The sequence below is a fragment of the Lithobates pipiens genome, unplaced genomic scaffold (assembly GCF_037356315.1).
Source record: "Lithobates pipiens isolate NorthernLeopardFrog02 unplaced genomic scaffold, aLitPip1_a1.2 Scaffold_8, whole genome shotgun sequence".
Lineage (NCBI taxonomy): Eukaryota > Metazoa > Chordata > Amphibia > Anura > Ranidae > Lithobates > Lithobates pipiens.
In genome coordinates this window covers 652,239,635-652,260,490 of record NW_027507903.1, presented here as the reverse complement: position 1 = coordinate 652,260,490, position 20,856 = coordinate 652,239,635, and the positions used below count along the sequence as shown (strand labels likewise).

General features: G+C 42.7%; 1 protein-coding gene across 1 annotated transcript in view; it reads left to right on the top strand.

Moving 5' to 3' along the window:
- Positions 1 to 20,856, top strand: part of LOC143961712 (NACHT, LRR and PYD domains-containing protein 12-like) — a 145,251-nt gene that overhangs the window by 5,139 nt on the left and 119,256 nt on the right. The window contains exons 4-5 of the mRNA XM_077471040.1: positions 184 to 1,894; positions 4,055 to 4,195. Of these exons, the coding sequence (XP_077327166.1) occupies positions 184 to 1,894; positions 4,055 to 4,195 (1,852 nt within the window). The remainder of the gene's footprint in view (positions 1 to 183; positions 1,895 to 4,054; positions 4,196 to 20,856) is intronic.

Sequence of the window (20,856 nt, the reverse complement as noted above, 5' to 3'; positions counted from 1 at the left end):
TACTCCTCTGATCTGGATGATGTATCCATAGTTTTCCATAATCATCCTGTATTTCATGGGATATCTTCTTTTAGGGTTCCATTCTTCGGGTTTATGGTTAGAATACAATATTTCCAACTCTGTCTTATAAATACTATTTCATGTGTGTATGAGGAATAAATTATTCTCTTTTCTCTCATAAAGACTTCAGTAAAGAACACAAAGAGAAAGAGAAATTTCAGAGGATTAAAGAATATAATTCCTGTATGGGGGAGGCTGTTCATCTACAGGAAAGATTCACCAATTTATTGATGATAAACGGACCCCAGAATAAAGAGGGAAAAGAAGAAGAAATAAGGAGTTCAGGCAGAAGACATCTACAGATCATAGAGAAAAGATCCCCAACCACAATCCAGGCTCTCTTTGACCCTGATAAATATGAGTTTATCCCTGAGATTGTGGTGTTACAAGGACCTGCTGGGATTGGGAAAACAATGACCTCCAAGAAGATCATGCTGGACTGGGCCTCTGGGGATCTCTACCAAAACAAGTTTGATTTTGTGTTTTATCTGAGCTGTAGAGAAATCAACACCATCCCTGAAAACATAAGTCTTGTGGGGCTTTTATCCTTAGCCTGCAGACTGAGTTCAGATGACCTGGTGTATGTTCTGAAGGATCCTGGAAGTCAGAGAAAACTTCTCACCATAGTTGATGGGTTTGATGAACTGAGGTGGACTCTGGAGGAGAAATCTGAGGGTTGTCTTGACATTTCTATGGAAACCCACAAAGAAATAATTCTCCAAAGCTTGCTCAGGGGACAGGTTCTCCCAGAATCTTCTCTGATCATCACCACAAGGTCACTGGCCATGGAGAAACTTAACACATTCATCAATGATTATCGCAATGTGGAAATCCAGGGATTTACAAGGGACGATCGAGAGGAATATGTCCATAAATTCTTTGGAAATAAAGAAGATGCAGACAAGGTTCTCAGTATAATAAAAGACAATGAAGTTGTGTACACCATGTGTGCCATCCCCATCACATGCTGGATTGTCTGCACTGTAATGAGACAAGAAATAAGAAAAGATTTGGATGTAATTCAGTGTCGTACAACGACTTCAATTTACCTTCTCTACCTGGAGGTTTTACTAACCCATCACAGCAAGAAGGAGCAGTCTGTACACCGGAAACAAACCTGTCTGAAGAAGCTGTGTGCTCTGGCCAATCAGGGAGTTCTGAACCAACAAATCATATTTGAGAAGAAAGATCTAGAAAGACATGGACTTTCTCTGGATGAGGTGGAGTCTGTATTTCTGAATGAGAACATCTTTCATTGGGACGTCCGCAGCCAGACCTGCTACAGCTTCATCCACCTGAGTGTACAGGAGTTCCTTGCTGCTCTCTATTATGGGATGGATGATGGGTCTGGGTCTATGGAAGGTACTTCCCTCCCGGAGATCTGTAAAGGGAAATCACTTGATGACTTCAGATCAGATTACTCACATTTAGCATTATCTGTACAATTCCTGTTTGGTCTCTTAAATGAAAATCAGGTGAAGACATTCTCAGAGGTCACAGGAATCTCCATCTCACTCCGAGCTAAACCTGCAATCATGGAATGGGCCATGAAGGACAATCGTCAGACTTTCTGTACTCAGACCATCTTCTGTCTGTATGAGACTCAGGATGAGGACTTCATTAGGAGAGTCATGTCTGGTTGTACAAATTTGTCTCTGTACGGCTCATATATTGATAACTTGTGGATGAACAGGAATTATTCCAAGCAGCTGAACTATTGCTTGAAGACTTTGAAGAGAGAAAGTTTTCAGTCTTTACATTTTGTATCTCTCACTATGGATCCAGAGTGCGGGAAACTTCTATCTCCATTCCTACACAGGAGTCAGGAGGTCAGGTAAGTGAGTGTGAGGATATCCTAACTGAATTCAGAGAATGGGCAGGAACCTGCATACAGTATAACGGTGATTATCAGACATGTTCTCCATCTACCACACTTGTTAGAAGTCCTGGGAACTCACACTTTCCTCAGCCCTAAGCCTTGCTTCACACTACAGCAATTTTCCAGCGACATTCTAATGACATGTAAAGTCGCAGGTCAGGTGAAAACACAAAGATTTTATTGGGTGTTGTTTTAATTGCTGAGATTTGAGTCACTGCCACAAAAGTAAATACTTCCTGCACTACTTTTGGGTGATTCTTGTGCTGCACGACTCCCATAGACTTCAATGTAAAATCACCAGAAAGTCGCACATTTGTCTGAATCTTTAAGACTTTGCTGTGACTTCTGAGGCTTCTTTACCCCTCACCTCTCCTCCCTGGTCATCCTTGCTGCCTAAAATCTTCCTCCCAACACATCCCAGTCACACCTGAGCGTAGCGGAAATGCACACTCCCCCTCCTATTATTTGTGTATTTTTCATGTGTAATCACACATTGTGTATAGGGAGCCCATTCACTGGAATGTTCTGCCCGACATGCAACAAACACGCCAAAGTAGCTCAAGAATCTTCTCAGTCATGGAGTGTCATGCATCTTGGCAGCAAAACATGCGACTGATAACTGTGATTGGGGTGTCATTAACAATTAGCCGACATTCATATCTGCGTGTTTCCAAATACGAGGCGACCCACTCAGAAGATGTGCGCTTTGTCATACATCTAAAAAATGCACAGCAATGCACAGCACACATGGGCAGATGTAAATGAATGGTAACACAAAAGCAATGCTCCTTGCTGTGCGTTTTTGAAACATACAGCAAAGCGCATGTATTCTTGTGGTCTGCCATGCATTCCAAAATGTGCAAATGAATAATAAACACAAGTGTGTCGCACATTTATGAAACACACAGCATAGCATGGATTTTCTTGTAGGTTGCTGTGCAGTTGGAAATGTACAGATGTGAATGAATGGAAACATATTTACAACTGACAGCAACCCGCAAGAAAACACATGTGTCTCTGCGTGTTTGTGTGACAATGCACATCACACTTGTGTTACCATTCATCTGCATCTTCATGTTTCTGAACGCACGCCAACCCGTAAGAAAATGCATGCTTTGCAGTGCATTTTTAAGATGTCTGACAACACACGTTGCACTTCCTATACCATTCGTTGGCGTCTGAAGGTTTCTGAATGCCCAGCAACCTGCAGGAAAATGCATGCATTGCCACACGTTTTGGAAACATGCATCGTGCTCGCCTTGCCATTTTCGTAGTACAAGCGTGACACACGGTCGCAGAGCATTTCTGAAACGTGTGGCAAAGCACACAATTTCTGTTTGGTTGATGTGCATTCAGAATCATGCAGATGTAAATGCAGCCTGATTGTTAATGACGCCCCAATCACGGTTATCAGACGCGTGTTTTGTATAAACACGGATCCATCAAAGTCACATTGGAATGCTTCTCAGTAAAGTCACTTTGAAGTCGCACCTGGTCGCCGGGAAGTTGTAGAGCAAAGTCAAGCTGGAAGTGGCTGCGACTTTCATGTTGTGCTGTGTGAACCAGAGCTAAATGGTGGTTCCCACATATCACCTTCTACACAACTTCTGGTAACAATCACATCATTTATATCAGATTAACCCTTTCCCTGCCCCCAATTATACCATTTATCACACAGAACATTTGGAGGGAAAGCTTCGTGTTCAGAGATCTGGGGGAGGGAAATAATGTCAGGGGTGTGACATCATTATTCCAACATTGGAGGGGCCAATTGTCTACAGAAGTGGGCGGAGATGAGAATGTCTGGACTGCATTTTATATCTGGAACCAAAGTGGTGTTCCAGGATTTCCCAGAAGCTGAATGGAGACCCCTGTGTTGGAAGGCTAGAGACCCCGTATACATATCAGGGGCCTCCTTTAAGTTTTGTCTGGAGTGTGACTTCAAAGACCACTCATAGCCACCAATGAGAAGTCTTCATCAGGTCCAGTATGAGGCTGTAGAGCCAGATGGAAGGCAGCCATGTGGAAGGGAAATGTTGGGGGTTACATTGTTATTCTTGGTGTCAGAGGTCATACATTCTTGGTGCTAATTATTATCTCATTATTGGCTTTTAGATTTTGGGGTTGTACTATTTCCAGTAAAGATTGTCCGGGAGAGGAAGCAGAAGAAGAAGGTTCCTCCTCTTCAGGATATAACATGAAGTCTGATTCTCTTTCCTTTCTGATGAACCCGGAGAGTGAAATTCAGGAATTACGGTAAGAGAAATGTGTGATGTGCCGTGATGGGGAAATGTGACGTCTTGTGATTGTTCCCGTCTCTCAGGGTCTCCTTCTATCTCTGGGTGTCCTCCATCCTCACCCATGTAGAATCTTCCATCACCTGCCCTCTTCTCATGTCTTCTCCTCTCTTTGAGGGAATCTTTCTCTTTGTAATCTCATCCATGGGATTTGGGGTTCCCCTTATAGTAGAACAGTGACCAGGCTCTGTACATATGGAATGACCATCCATATTCCTAACAAGCAGGAAATAGGATGGAATAGACCCCCTTAAGACTCGCTCACACGTCTGATGATTATGTAGAAGGAAGCAATGCTCAGTAACACTTCTATGACATTTATCATGTGTCTTCACTGTGTTTATGAAGCTCTGAAAACACTATAAGAATGCTGGAGAAATGTCCGGGGGAGGGGTTGTTCTTCTAGTGGGAGGAGCCTAAAGGGGAAGTGATGTAGAGGAAATGATCTTGATCTCCTCTGATATGTGGATTTCGGATATATTACAATAATTCTATAGAATGAAAACCAGCCGCCATGTCATCATACTCACTATCGCTCTCCTGCCCCCTGGAGGACAGATTTCCCGGTCTGAGGATAATACCCGCTTGGTGACTTGTTACCAGATCTGTTTTATTTGTATGTGTCACAATATCTGGGATACTCTGGTCATTAATAGTTTATTAATAATAACATGTAATATATCCTCACATAGAATCACAATATATCCATGTAAGAATGCACAGAATGGCCGCCAACCTCCTCTCCTTCATAACAGTATAGCAGCGGCTCTCCTAGTGTATAAGACAGGCGTGATGACTGACGGATCCGATCCCACACTCCGATTGAGTGCTTCCGACATGTACATCCCGCTTCCTCCAATCTGACTATCAGAGAGAGATATTCTCATAGCTGCATTGAATACAAGTCTAGCCGAAAATAGCTTTCAGAATCTTAAACTTTTTATTGGACAGAATCCAGACTTTTATACACATTTTACACAAGGGGCAGATAACGAGGTAGGGCTGCTCATGGATACCCCCCCCCTCCCCTATATTACTTAAAATACAATTACACAATTAACATGTTAATTACTCTAGCACTTAAAGAGGAAGTAAACCCTGATGAGTTTACTTCCTCTTTCATTCCCTTCAAAGGCAAAGCATAATGGACTACTATGCATCGCATAGTAGCCCATTATGTGTCACTTACCTGACACAGGAGCCAGCGAAGTCACCGCTGTCCCCTGTAGTCCGCCGCATCCATCTTGTTGGTGGGGTCTCGCAGCTCCGCCGCTGTCATTCGGCGAAGCCGCGATGACGTCACTCCCGCGCATGCGCACGGGAGTCGACACGCGCGGCAGCTCCATTCTTGGAAATGCCGCGCTCAGTGCGCCTGCGCGCCGCTGTCTACGGCGCATGCGCCGTAGACAGCGGTGCCCGTTTTCGGGCAAATATCTCCTAAACCATATTGGTTTAGGAGATATTGCTTGGACCTACAGGTAAGCCTTAATCTAGGCTTACCTGTAGGTCAAAGTGGTTTGTAAGGGTTTACAACCACTTTAAGGCAGCCTAGGTGACCAGACAGTCCATCTCCGGAGGTCAATGTAATCAGCTCTTTCAAGGATTGTGTATTCAGAATTAACAGCCTAAGAATAGTCTTATGCCGCGTACACACGAGCGGACTTTTCAACATCCAAAGTCCGACGGACTGATTCCGTCAGACTATTCGATCGTGTGTGGGCTGCAATGGACTTTTGATTCGCCAAAGTCTGACGGACTTTAGAATATGGAACATGCTTCAAATTTTTCCGACGGAACTCCGCCGGACCCGGTCCCTTCGAAAAATTTGCTCGTGTGTATGCTATTCCGACGGACTAAAACCGACGCTAGGGCAGCTATTGGCTACTGGCTATGAACTTCCTTATTCGAGTCCAGTCGTACGTCATCACGTTCGAATCCGTTGGAGTTTAGTGTGATTGTGTGTGGCCAAGTCCGCTCAGTCGAAAAGTCCGTCAGAACTCTGTCGGAACTCCGGCAGAACTCCGGCAGAACTCCTTCGGAAGTCTGTCGGACATAAGTCCTCTCGTGTGTACGGGGCTTTAGAATATATTTTCTCACTCACCCTGTACCAGGAAGGCACAGGGTGACTTAGACATAAGAGTTGTATGGGGAGCTGAAACATGGGTTTCCCAACTTTTCCAAGGGATTCTGAGTTCCATGTGCCCTCCCGTCACATCTCTCCCCTTTCGACAGAAGACTAACACAGGAGGAGACCCCAGACGGGTTGACTCCAAAGTTAGTTCATAGTTCCAGTCCTCTGATTTCTGTACCCACACAGTACCCCAAACAAATTGTTCCAAACAGAGCACCACTCACCCAGCCAACCTCTGCCTCTCTCATAGAACATACTCCCTGCTGGGGGAAAGTGCGGACCAGTCCTGCCCCCTGGAGTCCCTTTAGCCGCAGGAGAGAAGACAGGGTGGTTGCGCTCAGTCCGTCATGCTGTTGGGCATCTGGGCCTACTGTCCAGAATCTCTGGGGTATACAGGTGGAGAGTGAAGTCCCCTCCACCCTTACAGGAAATCTGTCCTCTGTTGTGGGCAGAGGCCAGGAGCGCTTTCTTCCGTTGCCAGCAGTTCAGCTGGACGTAGGAGCTTCCATACATCTCCAAATTTTGGGGTTTCTAGCACCAAGTGACCCTGAGGTACGGATCCCAAAATTGAGAAGTTGATGTGACAGATGTATATAAGTAAGTAACTAACCATCTTCCAAAATTTCTAATTCAAATAGAAAAGATTAGAACAGAATAGAAAAAATAGAATTTAATAGAATAAAATACACAAAAAAAACAAACAAAAATACCGCGCTTGGGGCAAAACCTAAAAGCTGCAAATAAAAACCATCAAATATCAATTATGGATCAAATCAGAAAAAATTATGTGTAAAGTTGCGCTGAATATACGTGAAATCTATAGTGTAAAAAATAATGAAATCCAATATAGATTATATATAAAACATGAATCAGAAAAAAAATACACAATGTAAGAAATTTAATTAAAAAAGTCCTTATGTGAAAAAAATTCCTGGATATGACTTAAGTCCCCAAATTATACAGAACAGGGAATTCAGTCCTTCTCAAAAGTTTGATGAGACCTTCCTGGTTTTGCCAGTATCACTTCCATACCGGAAAAAAGTTGCACTCTTACCGCAATGGATGGACTCCAGACCAACGGAGTCGTTAGCGCTGGCAGACAAACCCTCTGCAGGGATCACAGATGCGTACTCCGCTCTCACACGCCGCTGAGGGCGAAGGTTACCGTTGCGTGCTGAAAGATCCTGGAACCAGCCGATCATCCTGCTTTCCTCTCAGTCGACACGAAGCAGATAGGCAGGGTGTCCATCCAATCACTGTTAATTTCCGGAGTTTTTCAGAGCTCTCCGGTAGGCTATCATATACGAAGGTTCTTCAGTGAACAAACCTGTAGTAAGACAAGACGCTGGGGCCGCCCGGCCACGAGCGAAGGGAAGGGGAAATAAAAGTGGACTCCGATCGTGAACGTACCGTTAAACAATCAACAAATTTATTAGATTAAAAAATATATACAGCAGACCAGAGGTATGACCCAAAATGGCCAGGTTATAACAAATAAAAAATAAATAAATAAAAACCGGTTAAATTAAGAACAAATATGCACCCGTGCTGGGGGATATTCTAAACGTGGTGGTATCAGCATAAACAGCCAGGGCCAGGGCTGTTTATGCTGATACCACCACGTTTAGAAAAAACTACAGCTGATCTGCTTTTAGACCATTTCAGGTATTATTATTATTATTATTCAGGATTTATATAGCGCCAGCAATTTACGCAGCGCTTTACAATATAAAAGGGAGACAATACAGTTACAATACAATTAAATACAAGAGGATTAAGAGGACCCTGCTCAGAAGAGCTTACAATCTAAAAGGGTGGGGCAGGTGGTACAGAAGTTTATAATTGTTGGGAATGAGTTTATGGAAGTGGTAGGAGATTAGTTTGAGACATGATAGGCTTCCCTGAATAGATGAGTTTTCAGGGATCGTCTGAAGGTAGCAAGAGTAGAGGATAGCCAGACCGGTGGAGGTAGCGAGTTCCAGAGGATTGGAGAGGCTCTGGAGAAGTCCTGGAGACGAGTGTGGGAGGAGGAGACAAGAGAGCTTGAGAGTAGGAGGTCTTGAGAAGAACGGAGGGGATGGTTTGGGTGATATTTGGAGACAAGATTGGTGATGTAGCTCGGGGCAGAGTTGTGAATGGCTTTGTATGTGGTGGTTAGTATTTTGAATTTAATTTGCTGGGTGATTGGGAGCCAGTGTAGGGATTGGAGGAGAGGGTTGGCAGACACTGAGCGGTTGGTAAGGTGGATAAGTCTGGCAGCAGCATTCATGATAGACTGAAGAGGAGATAGCCTATGGAGAGGCAGGCCAATGAGAAGGGAGTTGCAATAGTCAAGGCGAGAGATAACAAGGGATTGAATGAGGATCTTGGTAGTTTTAATTGTTAAAAAGGGGCGAATTTTAGAGATGTTACGGAGGTGAAATCTACAAACTTTTGACAACAATTGGACTTGGGGCTGAAATGACAAGTCAGAGTCTAGGGTTACACCTAGTACCCTGGCGTGAGGGGAGGGCCTGATGGTTGCATTGTTGATTTTGATGGAAAAGTCATGGAGGGGGGCATGTGCAGGGGGGGATTATTAATAGCTCAGTTTTAGAGAGGTTTAGTTTAAGGAAATGGTGTGACATCCACGCTGATATGTCAGTTAGCAGGTTAGTAATGCGAGAGGAGACTGAAGGAGTGAGGTGAGGAGTAGACAGATAGATTTGGGTGTCATCGGCGTATAAGTGGTATTGGAAGCCGTGGGCGGTTATCAGGTGACCAAGGGAGGATGTATAAATAGAGAAGAGAAGGGGTCCAAGAACAGAGCCTTGGGGGACCCCCACAGAAAGGGGCAATGGAGAGGAGGATACAGAGTTGTAGGTGACACTGAAGGAGCGCTGTGATAGATAGGCAGAGAACCAGGAAAGCGCAGAATCTCGGAGGCCAAGGGAATGTAGTTTATTGAGGAGGAGCGGGTGGTCAACAGTATCAAAGGCAGCAGAGAGGTCAAGTAGTAGGAGTATGGAGTACTGGCTGTTGGTTTTAGCAGTTAGTAGATCGTTAGTGAGTTTTAGTAAGGCAGTTTCTGTGGAGTGCTGAGAGCGAAAGCCAGACTGTAATGGGTCAAGAAGGTTATTTTCACTGAGGTAGGAGCTAAGGCGGTTGTAGACTAAGTGTTCTAGAAGTTTAGAGGTGAATGGGAGCAATGAGATAGGTCTTAAGTTATTCAGGTTGGTGGGGTCCAGAGAGGGTTTTTTAAGTATGGGGGTGATCTGCGCATGTTTTAGAGGGGAGGGGAAGGTGCCACTTGAGAGGGAGAGATTGTAGATGTGAGTGAGGGAGCATAGGATAGAATTAGAGGGTGACCTTAATAGTTGTGAGGGAACAGGGTCCAAGGGACAATTGGTTAGGTGAGCATCTGAGAAAAGTTTTGCAACCTCTTCAGTAGTAGTCAATTCAAAAGAGGAGAGTGTTGAATATGCTATTGGGCCAGGTATGTTGGGTGGGGAAGATGTACGCACAGCGGAGGTGTCCTCGCGAATTGCATCAATCTTGTCTTTGAAGTGATTGGCAATCTCTTGGGCAGTGAGTGAGTTGGTGGGTAGAGGGGGTGGGGGACGAAGCAGAGAGTTAAAAGTTGAGAAGAGCCGATGAGGATTGGATGACAAAGTATTAATAAGAGATACAAAGTAGGCTTGTTTGGCAGCATGGAGGCAGGAATTGTATTTTAGAAGGGCAGATTTATATATGGTGAAGTCTTGGAGGCATTTGGTTTTACGCCACAGCCGTTCAAGAGCACGGCAACGTCTCTTGAGATTTCTAGTGTTGTCAGTTTGCCAGGGTTGTAATGGTCGGGGCCTGATTCTGCGTGTGGTTAGAGGAGCAAGTGCATCTAGTGATGAAGAGAGTGAACTGTTGTAGACAGAGATGGCAAGGTCAGGACAGGACAGGGGAGAGATTATATAATATAGGTGGTCAGTAGCAGAATAGAGAAGAGAAGGCTTAAGGTGGCGAGGAGAGAAAGTAGGGTAGCCAGGCAGCAACGTCATCAAGAAAGCGTGACACCGGTCCAGGAGGCCGATAAATTGCTGCAATTCTCAGAGAAATAGGAGAAAACAGGCGAATACAGTGCATCTCGAAAGAAGAGAGGGAAAGAGAGGGAGGGATGGGATGGACTTGGAAGGTGTATTGTGGGGATAGGAACAATCCAACTCCACCTCCTTTCTGTCCATTGGGTCTGGGGGAGTGAGTCCAGTGGAGACCACCATGGGAGAGGGCAGCAGGAGAAGCTGAGTCCAAATTTTGAAGCCAGGTTTCAGTTATGGCAAGTATGTTGAAGCTATGAGAGATGAAGAGGTCATGTACAGATGTTAGCTTGTTACAGATGGAGCGGGCATTCCAAAGGGTGCATGAGATAGGGGGGCTGCTTTGAGGAAGCAGGGGGATAGAAACTAAATTAAGTGGATTGCGGTGGTTGCCAGAGGGGGAGGGGTTTTGAAGATGTGGCTTGCAGTTTGAGAGTGGCGGCCCAGGATTAGGAGAAATGTCACCCGAGACTAGGAGAAGGAGGAGGGTGAGGAACACAAGATAGGAGTGAGATGAGCATGAGTGCATGTGTCTCGTGGCTTTGGAGTTTATGCCAGCATATGGATGCAGCAAATGCAGGAGATGATGGGTGTAGTAGTAGGGAGAAGGCAGGAGTGAGGGTGAAATGTGCATGCTGCAGGGTAGAGGGGAGGGATAGAGTAAGGAAAATTTGAGGATAGAAGACACTGATGTGAGAAGGAAGAGAATGAGGAGCATCGTACTAGATAGAGTAGGAATCTGACTTGATACAAAATAAATGAGAATTGCTGGATTGCTTGTTGTCTTGCAGAGTTCTTGTTGTGTCTTCATCCAGTTGTAGTTATCCTGCTTTCGTTAAACTGCGTCGCTGAAACTGCGCATCACTCGTGACAGAGCCACTCAGGAAAGAGCCATGATGTCTGCGCCATGCCCCGGTCTGCGCCACCCCATAGAATGATTTCAATTTATAGGGAGAGTGAGAAGGCATGCATTTCTCTATTGGTCAAGGTAGGCTGAAACCGCAGAGCCCAGGTCTAACCTACTCCATTCATCAGCTGTATCTGCCGGAAAGGCTGGGAGAACAACCTCCCAGTTCATATGAAATCATATGGCAACCTTAGGTAGTAAGCTTGGAATCGGCCTAAGCACTATCATGCCTGGGAGCACCAAACAATATGGTTCTTTAGATGAGAAGGCGCATAACTTGGAGACCCTTCTGACCGAGGCAACAGCTAGTAAAAATCAAAAAACTTAAAAGAAATAATGAACAAGAGAAAGCTTGATCAAATGGAGGAACCAGCGATGTTCTCAAGACTAGTGTTAAGTCCTCTTTTTGAAAAAACAATTTCAATGGAGGTCTGATTTCTATGGCTGCCCCTAAAAATCAGATCACCAAAGGATGTAGAGAATATCTTGCACACGACATAGCCAACAAAGTGGGGATTTGACCCTTCAGGGAATTATAAGCTAACCCTTTGAGATCACTCTGCAGAAACTCCAAAATGTTAGATACTGAAGGAGATCCAAGGTCCCAACCACTTTCTGTAGTATTCCAGATCTGGTGATAGGTTACATTTGCGGAGCTCCTACGAGCCTGTAATAATATCTCCACTACACCACCTGAGAGACCCAAGCCAGTTAAGGCCTCCCTCTCACTTTCAAGTTATTAACTTCATCCTCCTGCAGTTTGGGTGTCAGGCCACACTCCGCAGAAGGAGATTTTGACAAGGAGGCAGTGGGATTGGTGAGCCCAACTTTATCCACCAAGCCAGAGGAAACCAGATAAGACTACTATTGCTGTGATCCTTCTCGCTGAATCTTCAGCAGGATTTTGAGAGCTTTTTGATGTCATGACCTCTCCTGGCTCAGGTGCGAGCGACTAAAGTGAGATGAGGGAGATCTGGAATGCTGTGACAACAAGCGTCTATCCAGCTGCATGCGACTTGTAATGCCTAGCCTTTTTACTCCTTTGAGGCTGGAATGCTGACTAGGAACCTCTTTGCGGGCGTTTTGTTCACACTGGGCCCTTCTCTCTGTAAAACAGAGGATGTGTTCTCTTTTAAATAAACAAACAAATAAATAAAATAAACTTCTTCATCTGAATCTTCAGTGCTAAGGCAACTAGGCAGGCAAAACTCCCCAGATCTATAAAGACACAGGATAATAAAAACACTCTGACACACAAGTAACACAGTAGTAAGAAATGAGAGTCCTGGAAACCAGGCTTACCAGAGCAGAGTAGCAGATTGCTCAGCTGGAGACTGAGATTAGCCCTAGAGGACAGAGCCTGCTGCAAATCAGCAGTGAGCATTCTGGTGTTTGCTAGGCAATCCAAGAGTTAGCTACCTCTGACCTCACCTGCTTCCTGAAAGGAATACATGTGGAGGTGGTGAACTACAAGACCCAGCGAGCCAAACCACTGCCTGAACACACCAAACATGGAAGGAGAGAGTGCAACACCTGCCTAATGAAGGTATATACAGTTATTTATACTGCCAGTGACCTTTGCCAGTAATACACAGTCATTTATACTGCACCTTATTATCCCAGCACCAAGGGAACCCACACTCCTCAGGAGATTTACTGCCTCTATGGGGGTGTCTTCTGATATGGGAGAGGCTGAACCCGAACAGGAAGGACGGTGGATAGAGAAAATAAAAATAAATAAATAAAAATAAACTTTAAAAGGCGTCCGGAGTGAGGACAAAAAAAAGAACACTGGTGGTGGCAGACAGCTGCCCTTTATGGGCTAGAAAAAAGGTGGTCCTGGAGAGGTCATAGGGGGTGGAGCTGACCCATAGTAGGCTGACATGGGGAGGTCCAGGAAATATATATATATATATATATATATATATATATATATATATATATATATATATATATATATATATACATTTTTTTTTTTTTTTTTTTTTCGACATTCAAATTTTGCATAGAATGAAGTCGAATTTGAATAGAAAAGATTAGAATGGAAATAGAAAATAGACTAGAAAAATAATAGAACAGAATAGAATATAGATACTATCTATTTAATTTTTAAATCTTTTTGGCTGATTACTATTTGTTTCCATAAGATCTCCTGCAGACCATTAGCATCTATTTCATTTTTTGTGCAGATCTCCTGCAGACTATTAGTATCTATTTTGTTTTCTCACCAGATCTCCTGCAGACTATTAGTATTTATTTAGTTTTCTCACCAGATCTCCTGCAGACTATTAGCATCTATTTATTTTTTTGCAGATCTCCTGTAGACTATTAACAGCCATTTCACTTCTTTTTTGTAGTTCTCCTGCAGACTGTTAGAATCAATTTAATTTTTTTTGCAGATTACTATTTATTTCCATCAGATCTCCTGCAGTATGTTAACATCTATTTCATTTTTTTGCATATCTCCTGCATATCTCCTGCAAACTATTAGCATCTATTTCATTTTACTTTTCTTTTTCTTTTTTGCATTAGAGCAGCGATTTCCTTTATTTCAGCAGATCTCCTGCAGACTATTAGCTTCTATTTCATTTATGAATGGAGGAACGGTTTGAGGAAGAGACAACAAGAGAGACATCATCACCGCTTATATCTCTATACACAGGGAAATGGCTGTTAATAGTTTGCAGGAGACCAGTAAAAATAAATAAATAAATAGATGCTTATAGTCTGCAGATCTGATGAGAAAATTAAATAGATACTAATAGTCTGCAGGAGATCTGCAAAAAAATTATATAAATGCTAATAGTCTGCAGGAAATCTGATGGAAATAAATAGTAATCTGCAAAAAAAAGGAAATGGATGCGAATAGTCTGCAGGAGATCTGCTGAACTAAAGGAAATGGCTGCTCTAATGCAAAAAAAAAGAGAAGAAAAATGAAGTAGATGCTAATAGACTACAGGAGACTACAGGAGATCTGCAAAAAAAATGAAATAGATGTTAATATGCTGCAGGAGATCTGATGGAAATAAATAGTAATCTGCAAAAAATAAAATGAAATTGATTCTAACAGTCAAGCAAGTGAAATGGCTGTTAATAGTCTACAGGAGATATGCTAAAAAAGAAATAGATGCTAATAGTCTGCAGGAAATCTGATGAGAAAACAAAATATATACTAATACTCTGCAGGGGAGCTGCAAAAAAATAAAATAGATGCTATTAGTCTGCAGGAGATCTTATGGAAACAAAATCTGCAATTTTTTTTTAAATGAAATAGATAGTATCTATATTCTATTCTGTTCTATTGTTCTATTCTATTCTCTATTTCCATTCTAATCTTTTCTATTCAAATTCATTCTATACGAAATTTGAATGTCAAAGAAAAAATAATTATATATATATATATATATATATATATATATATATATATATATATATAAAACCATTCATATTTAGTATATAATGACTTTGATTTTAATAGAAAAGATTTTAATATAATACAAACAAATAGATTAGAAAAACAATAGAAAAGAATAGAATAAGATATAATATATTTTGTTCTATTGTTTTTCTAGTCTATTCTCTATTACTATTCTAATCTTTTCTATTCAAATTCATTCTATACGAAATTTGAATGTCGGAAAGTAGTATATGTATATAAAACCATCTTCCGAAATCCACATTAAGTATATCATGATTTTGATTTTAATAGAAAAGATTTTAATAGAATATAAAAGAATAGACTAGAAAAACAATAGAACAGAACAGAATAAAATATAATATATTCTATTCTGTTCTGTTCTATCATTTTTTTTTTTTTAAAGAAAATTTTATTAAAGTTTATTTTAATACACGTGAAAAATGATAAGTACAAACAGATCTCTTCTGCGTTAATCCAATTATCAAGCATTATTAATACAGCGAAGCCAAAAATTCAAGTAAGGAGACTAAAAGAAAATATAGACCTCATAAATGCAAATGATTTTATCACAATTAGCATAAGCAAGTGTGGATTGTACATATCGGACCCGATGTAAGTAGGTTGACCGGGGAGTCGAGCTCTAATCCAAAGGCTATCTCCCATAGGAATAATATACTTTGTGTACATATCATTATATATATAATGCGGATTCAAGGAGTATACAATCATACATATTCTCAGATACCAATAAGAAAACCCTTGAATCTTGTGTCTATTAAATTATGGGGAAAGCGTTATCTGTGTCTTACATAGAAATAATAGACTAATGTCGCCCAATTTGGAATGAGCCGGGTCTTACGCTGCAATGAAAACCATCAAGGAGTTTGGGGTCTTACAAAGGGTGATGGCTGGTGAAGAACATGAACGTGCATAAAAAGGGGATCATATATTCAGAAGAGAGGGATCAGGAGGGGGGGAGTGGGGAAGAAAGGAAAGGGTAGTTAGAGGATATAGAGAGAATGGGAGAGAAATAGCATATATAGGAGAAATAAAGGCAAAGTAAGTGAGTTTGCCTCCCGGGATTGCTTCCAGTAGCCAATTGTTCCTAAGAGGGGAGTTGTGTTTCTAACTGTTACAGGAGAAGGTAGAACAACCTTTGTGTCTATTGCACTTGCAGTGATCAAGAACGACTATTCATGAGATTAGTGTAGGATGGTGTGGTTTTAAAGTGGATCCAGCAGGCCCATTTCGAACTAAATTTTGAAGGAGTATCACGAGCAATGTGGATCAGCTCTTCCATCGTTGCCGAGTGATTGATTCTGCAAAATCATTCTTTAATGGTGGGTACCTGGGTGGAATTCCATTTGGTCGGAATACATTGTTTTGCTGCATTTATCATAAACATAGCTAGTGATTTATGGTAAGTGTTGTGAGATCCGGGAGAGATATGCAGTAAACACTGAGCTGGGGAAGGTTCAATGTTGTATGTAGTGACCTGGGTAGTTATGTTGCAAACTTCTGTCCAGAAAGGGACCAACAAGGGGCAGGACCACCAAATATGCAGGAATGTTCCCATGTCCGAGAGACATCTCCAGCATCTATTTTGTGAATTTGGGAATAATTTGTTTAGTTTCGCTGGTGTATGGTACCACCTGGTTTGGACTTTGTAATTATTCTCTTGGGAATTAACATTTAATGTGCCCTTATGTGTGGTTAAGAAAATGTTACTCCATTGTTCGTCAGTCAAGGAGAGGTTCAAGTCCTCTTCCCAGCGATTGCAAGCGACGTAATCCCTTGGGCTTAAATGGTCGAAGAGCAGTGCATGCGTAAGGGCTATCAGGTGTCTTTGTGGGGATTGTTGGGAACATAATTTTTCAAAGGGAGTTTGTGTACGGGAGCAGTCAAGATTTTTATTCAGTGAGCGGAGGAAGTGGGAGATTTGGATATACGGCCATTGGGGGATGGGGGGCATCTCTAGTGTTTCTGTAATGTCTGATGTAGATAGTAATTCACCTCTGGAAAAAAAGTTGCCTGCTCTAGTTTGGGTTGGCGTCCGGTCCGGGCTCGGGAAGTGGGTGGATAAACCTGGGGGAAAGTCTGGGTTTAGTTTGAATGTCGTTAACGGGCCGGGAATAGATGATATCTGTGATCGCTTGCAAATTAGTTGGAAATAATGTAGAGTCGGGCCAATTAATGGGTGACTCTTTATAGTCAATGGGATTTTGTTCGGGTTGAACCAAGGAGTAGAGCCAAGGGGTGCGTGTGAGAAGGATGATTCTATGGAGACCCAGTCTTTAGAGGTTGCATGTAGATTCCAATCAGCAATTCGAGACAGGTGTACGGCATAGCAATAGTTAAGTATGTCAGGTAGGCCTATGCCACCTAGAGCTTTTGGGCGTGTTAGAAATTTGGAGCTAATCCTGGGTCTTCGGTCATTCCAGAGAAATCTGGAGCAAATAGATTTATATGTTTTGAAAAATGTTGTTGGGAGCCGAATAGGAACTGCCTGTAGGATATAAAGAAGTCTCGGAAGAGCGTTTATTTTGAGAATGGCCGCCCTGCCGAACCAGGAAAAAATCGGCCTATTCCATCTTTGAAGGTCCAGGATTAGCTTGTTTAATAAGGGTAAATGGTTCTTAGAATATAGATCAACGAGCTTGGGGGGAATTTGAATACCAAGATATGTTATGTGGTCGGTTCTCCATTTAAACGGAAAGTTATTCTCGCATTGTTGTACTGTGTCCTGCGTTAAGGAAATGTTGAGTGCGTATGACTTCGTGAAATTAATTTTGAGATTAGATATAGTTTGGAATGATTGGAAATCGGCTAGGAGATTCTGGAGGGTAGTTATAGGTTCAGTTAAGAAAAGTAGAATATCGTCCCGAAGGCGGCGTATTTAAATTCTTTAAGTCTGGTGCGAATCCCTTTGATGTTTTGGTTGTTTTTTAGCTGTTCAAGAAAGGGTTCTAGTGTTAGTATAAAAAGGATGGGAGACAGCGGGCATCCTTGTCGCGTGCCGTTGCGTATGTGAAAGGCGTCTGACAGAGTGCCATTAACTTTTACTCTAGCTGTTGGATTAGAGTATAATGCTAGGATAGAGTTCAGCATGTTAGGGCCCATACCTAGTGTGCGGAGCACAGCTTCCATGTAGTCCCATGACACTCTGTCAAACGCCTTTTCTGCATCTAGGGACAAGAAAAACCCCTTTTGGCCCGAATGAGTGATGAGGTGATGTAGATTAAGGGCCTTGAGTGTATTGTCTCTAGCTTCGCGTCCAGGGACGAAACCTACTTGGTCGTTTGAGATGAGATCTGGAATCAGAGGAAGCAATCTGTTTACCAGAATTTTTGAGAAAATCTTTAGGTCCACGTTCAGTAACGAGATTGGCCTGTAGTTCCCTGTATTAGTGGGGTCCTTGTCTGGTTTCGGGATTACTGCAATGTGGGCTTCCAGAAGCCCTGTAGGGAGTGACCCAGTGGAAGCAGTCGAATTAAAAGCTTTAAGAAAAGGATTTTGTAGGGTGTCCGTAAAGGTCTTATAATAGGCCGCCGTGAGGCCGTCCGGGCCTGGGCTTTTAGCAGGCTTTAGTTGTTTTACCGCTTGTTTCCATTCTGAAATGGCGATTGGGGCGTCTAAAGTGTCAACGATAGCTGGGCGTATCTTTTTTAGAGACGGATTGTCAAGGAGAGAACGCAGTTTTTCGGTTTTCAGTCGAGAGGGGAGGTTGTCAGGTTTGGTAAGGTCAAGGTTGTATAAAGATTTGTAGTAACTCTCAAATTCCCGTGCAATGTCTTGATTTTTCGTAATGGGTTTACCCTTCGGGGAGTGGAGTAGGTGGATTGTATGTTTTGCCTTCCTCGTGTGGAGGGCCTGGGCTAAGAGATGCCCAGATTTATTTCCGAATTCGTAAAAAAGTTTTTTCGTGAGAATAAACTTTCTTTTCATTCTGAGCTCTAAGTCTTCCCTGATGAGGGAGCGCACCTCCAAAAGTTCTGTGAGCGTGTTTTGAGCTAGAGTGTGTTTATGTGTGGCTTCTAAAGAATTGAGTCTGGAGAAGAGGGTCGCTAGTTTAGCTGCTTTCTTCTTTCTAATTGCTGAAGCAATAGCGATAATCTTCCCCCTTACCACACTTTTGTGGGCTTCCCATTGTGTTAAATGAGAAACATCAGGCGTGTCATTTTCTCTAAAGTAATTCGTCAGGCATTCCCTAATGTCCGATGTGTTAATCTGGTCAGACAAAATGCTGGCGTCTAGTCTCCAGACATGTTTGCCGGATCGCTTGTCAGGGAAAACAAGCGTTGCTGAGACCGGGTGGTGGTCAGAGCAGGTCATAGGTTCAATTGTGGCCGAATATAAAAAGTCAAGAGTTTCTTGTTGAATAAAGATACCGTCTATGCGTGAATACTTATTATGCGGTGCAGAGTAAAAGGTGTAGTCTTTTTCCTGGGGGAAAAGTGTCCTCCAGGTGTCATGGAGTAAGAGATTTTGGAGACTTTTTCTTATCTGTTTAATGGCCCTGTAAGGGAGATGGGATGTACCTGAGGAGGTATCTAAAATTGGTTCCAGAGGTACATTCAGATCACCTCCAAAAATTAAAAGACCTTCTTGAAAGGAGGATAATCGATTGATTGTCTCCCAGAAGAATTTAACTTGAGATGTGTTCGGGCTATAGATGTTTGCTAGAGTTACGGATCTACCATTGATGGTCCCTTTCAGGAAGAGAAATCTACCTTCTGTGTCTGCGATAGTGTCTGCAATTTGGATCGCTATATTTCTAGAGAACAGGATGGAAACCCCTTTAGCCTTGGAGGTGGATGAGGTTGCGTGGAAACTATGGGGGTATGCTTGGTTTTGTAATTTGGGTACGGAATCCTGTCGGAAGTGCGTTTCCTGGAAGAAAATAATATCAGCTTTCATAGCTTTCATGTTCGTCAGTACTTGGGATCGTTTTTCTGGGGAGTTCAGACCTTTTGCATTCATTGAAATTATTTTCAGGGAGGTATTTTTATTAGGTGAATACGGAGAGGGCATGATGATCGGGGTAGTTAGACTGATAATAAAGGGAAGCAGATGCCGCTATATAAGTGAGTCTAAGGAATCCCGGGAGGCAAAGAACACGAAAGAGAAGAGGTAGGTGTGGGGGGGGGGGGGGGAAGGAGAGAAGAAGAGAAAAAGGAGAAAGAAAAAAAAAAAAGGGGGGGGGGGAGTAGTAGGGCAAAAAGGAAGTGTTTTGAGAACTAGTATCTTAGGAGGGGCAGGGGTTATGGGTGATACCGGTTATGGGGGCGAACCAGTCGTCCCTAAGATTCTATATACTAGTTGCTGGGATAGTCGACCGTGACTACCTGCGTCGATCTTGTGGGGGTGGTGTGCAAAGTACCAAAATGTACTTGCTCTGGTGTCCAGTAATGGCCATAAGGCTGAGTGGCTTGGCTTACGCCAGTCAAGTGACCGGAGGCGTGCGTATAGGTGGGCCCTGTGCGACTGTAAGTCACAGGGCTCTAGATGAGCTTGTTGTCTGAAAATGCATAAACATGTTAAATAACATAGAGATCAAACCAGTAGATATAAAGATGGATCTCGTAGAATCTTGGACAGCAATGACTACCTGAGGCATCCGGTGAAAAGTTGCACACACATTGCGAGATCCCAATATTCAAAAAAGATAAAAAAGAAACAAACCTATCTGGTGGAAACATATAGGTAATACTTAAGAGGACTAAAGAGGAGAAGACTTTAGTGTATGTGACAGATCACAACATGGAGTGTGGTAAACCAAACATTTGAGACCTCACAGGCCATAACAACTCTCATTAACATGTAGGGTAAATAAGCAACCGAAAAGTGTGCACCTGCTGAAGTGGTTCGAAAGGACCTCATAGAACAGTGATACAATACTAAGCGCAAACCACTATGTCTCTTCTCCTTCCACCCATAACAAATTCTAATGTTAATATGTCAAAGGGAAAAGAGGGGAGCTTCTCAATGGTTTCCTATTTATCATAGCAGTAACCGAGGAGAACATTATAAATCCTTTTCCCCATTGCACTCCCCCTGCAGGCGTATCTTTACTTATTAGGGCAACGGTAAGTGGTAT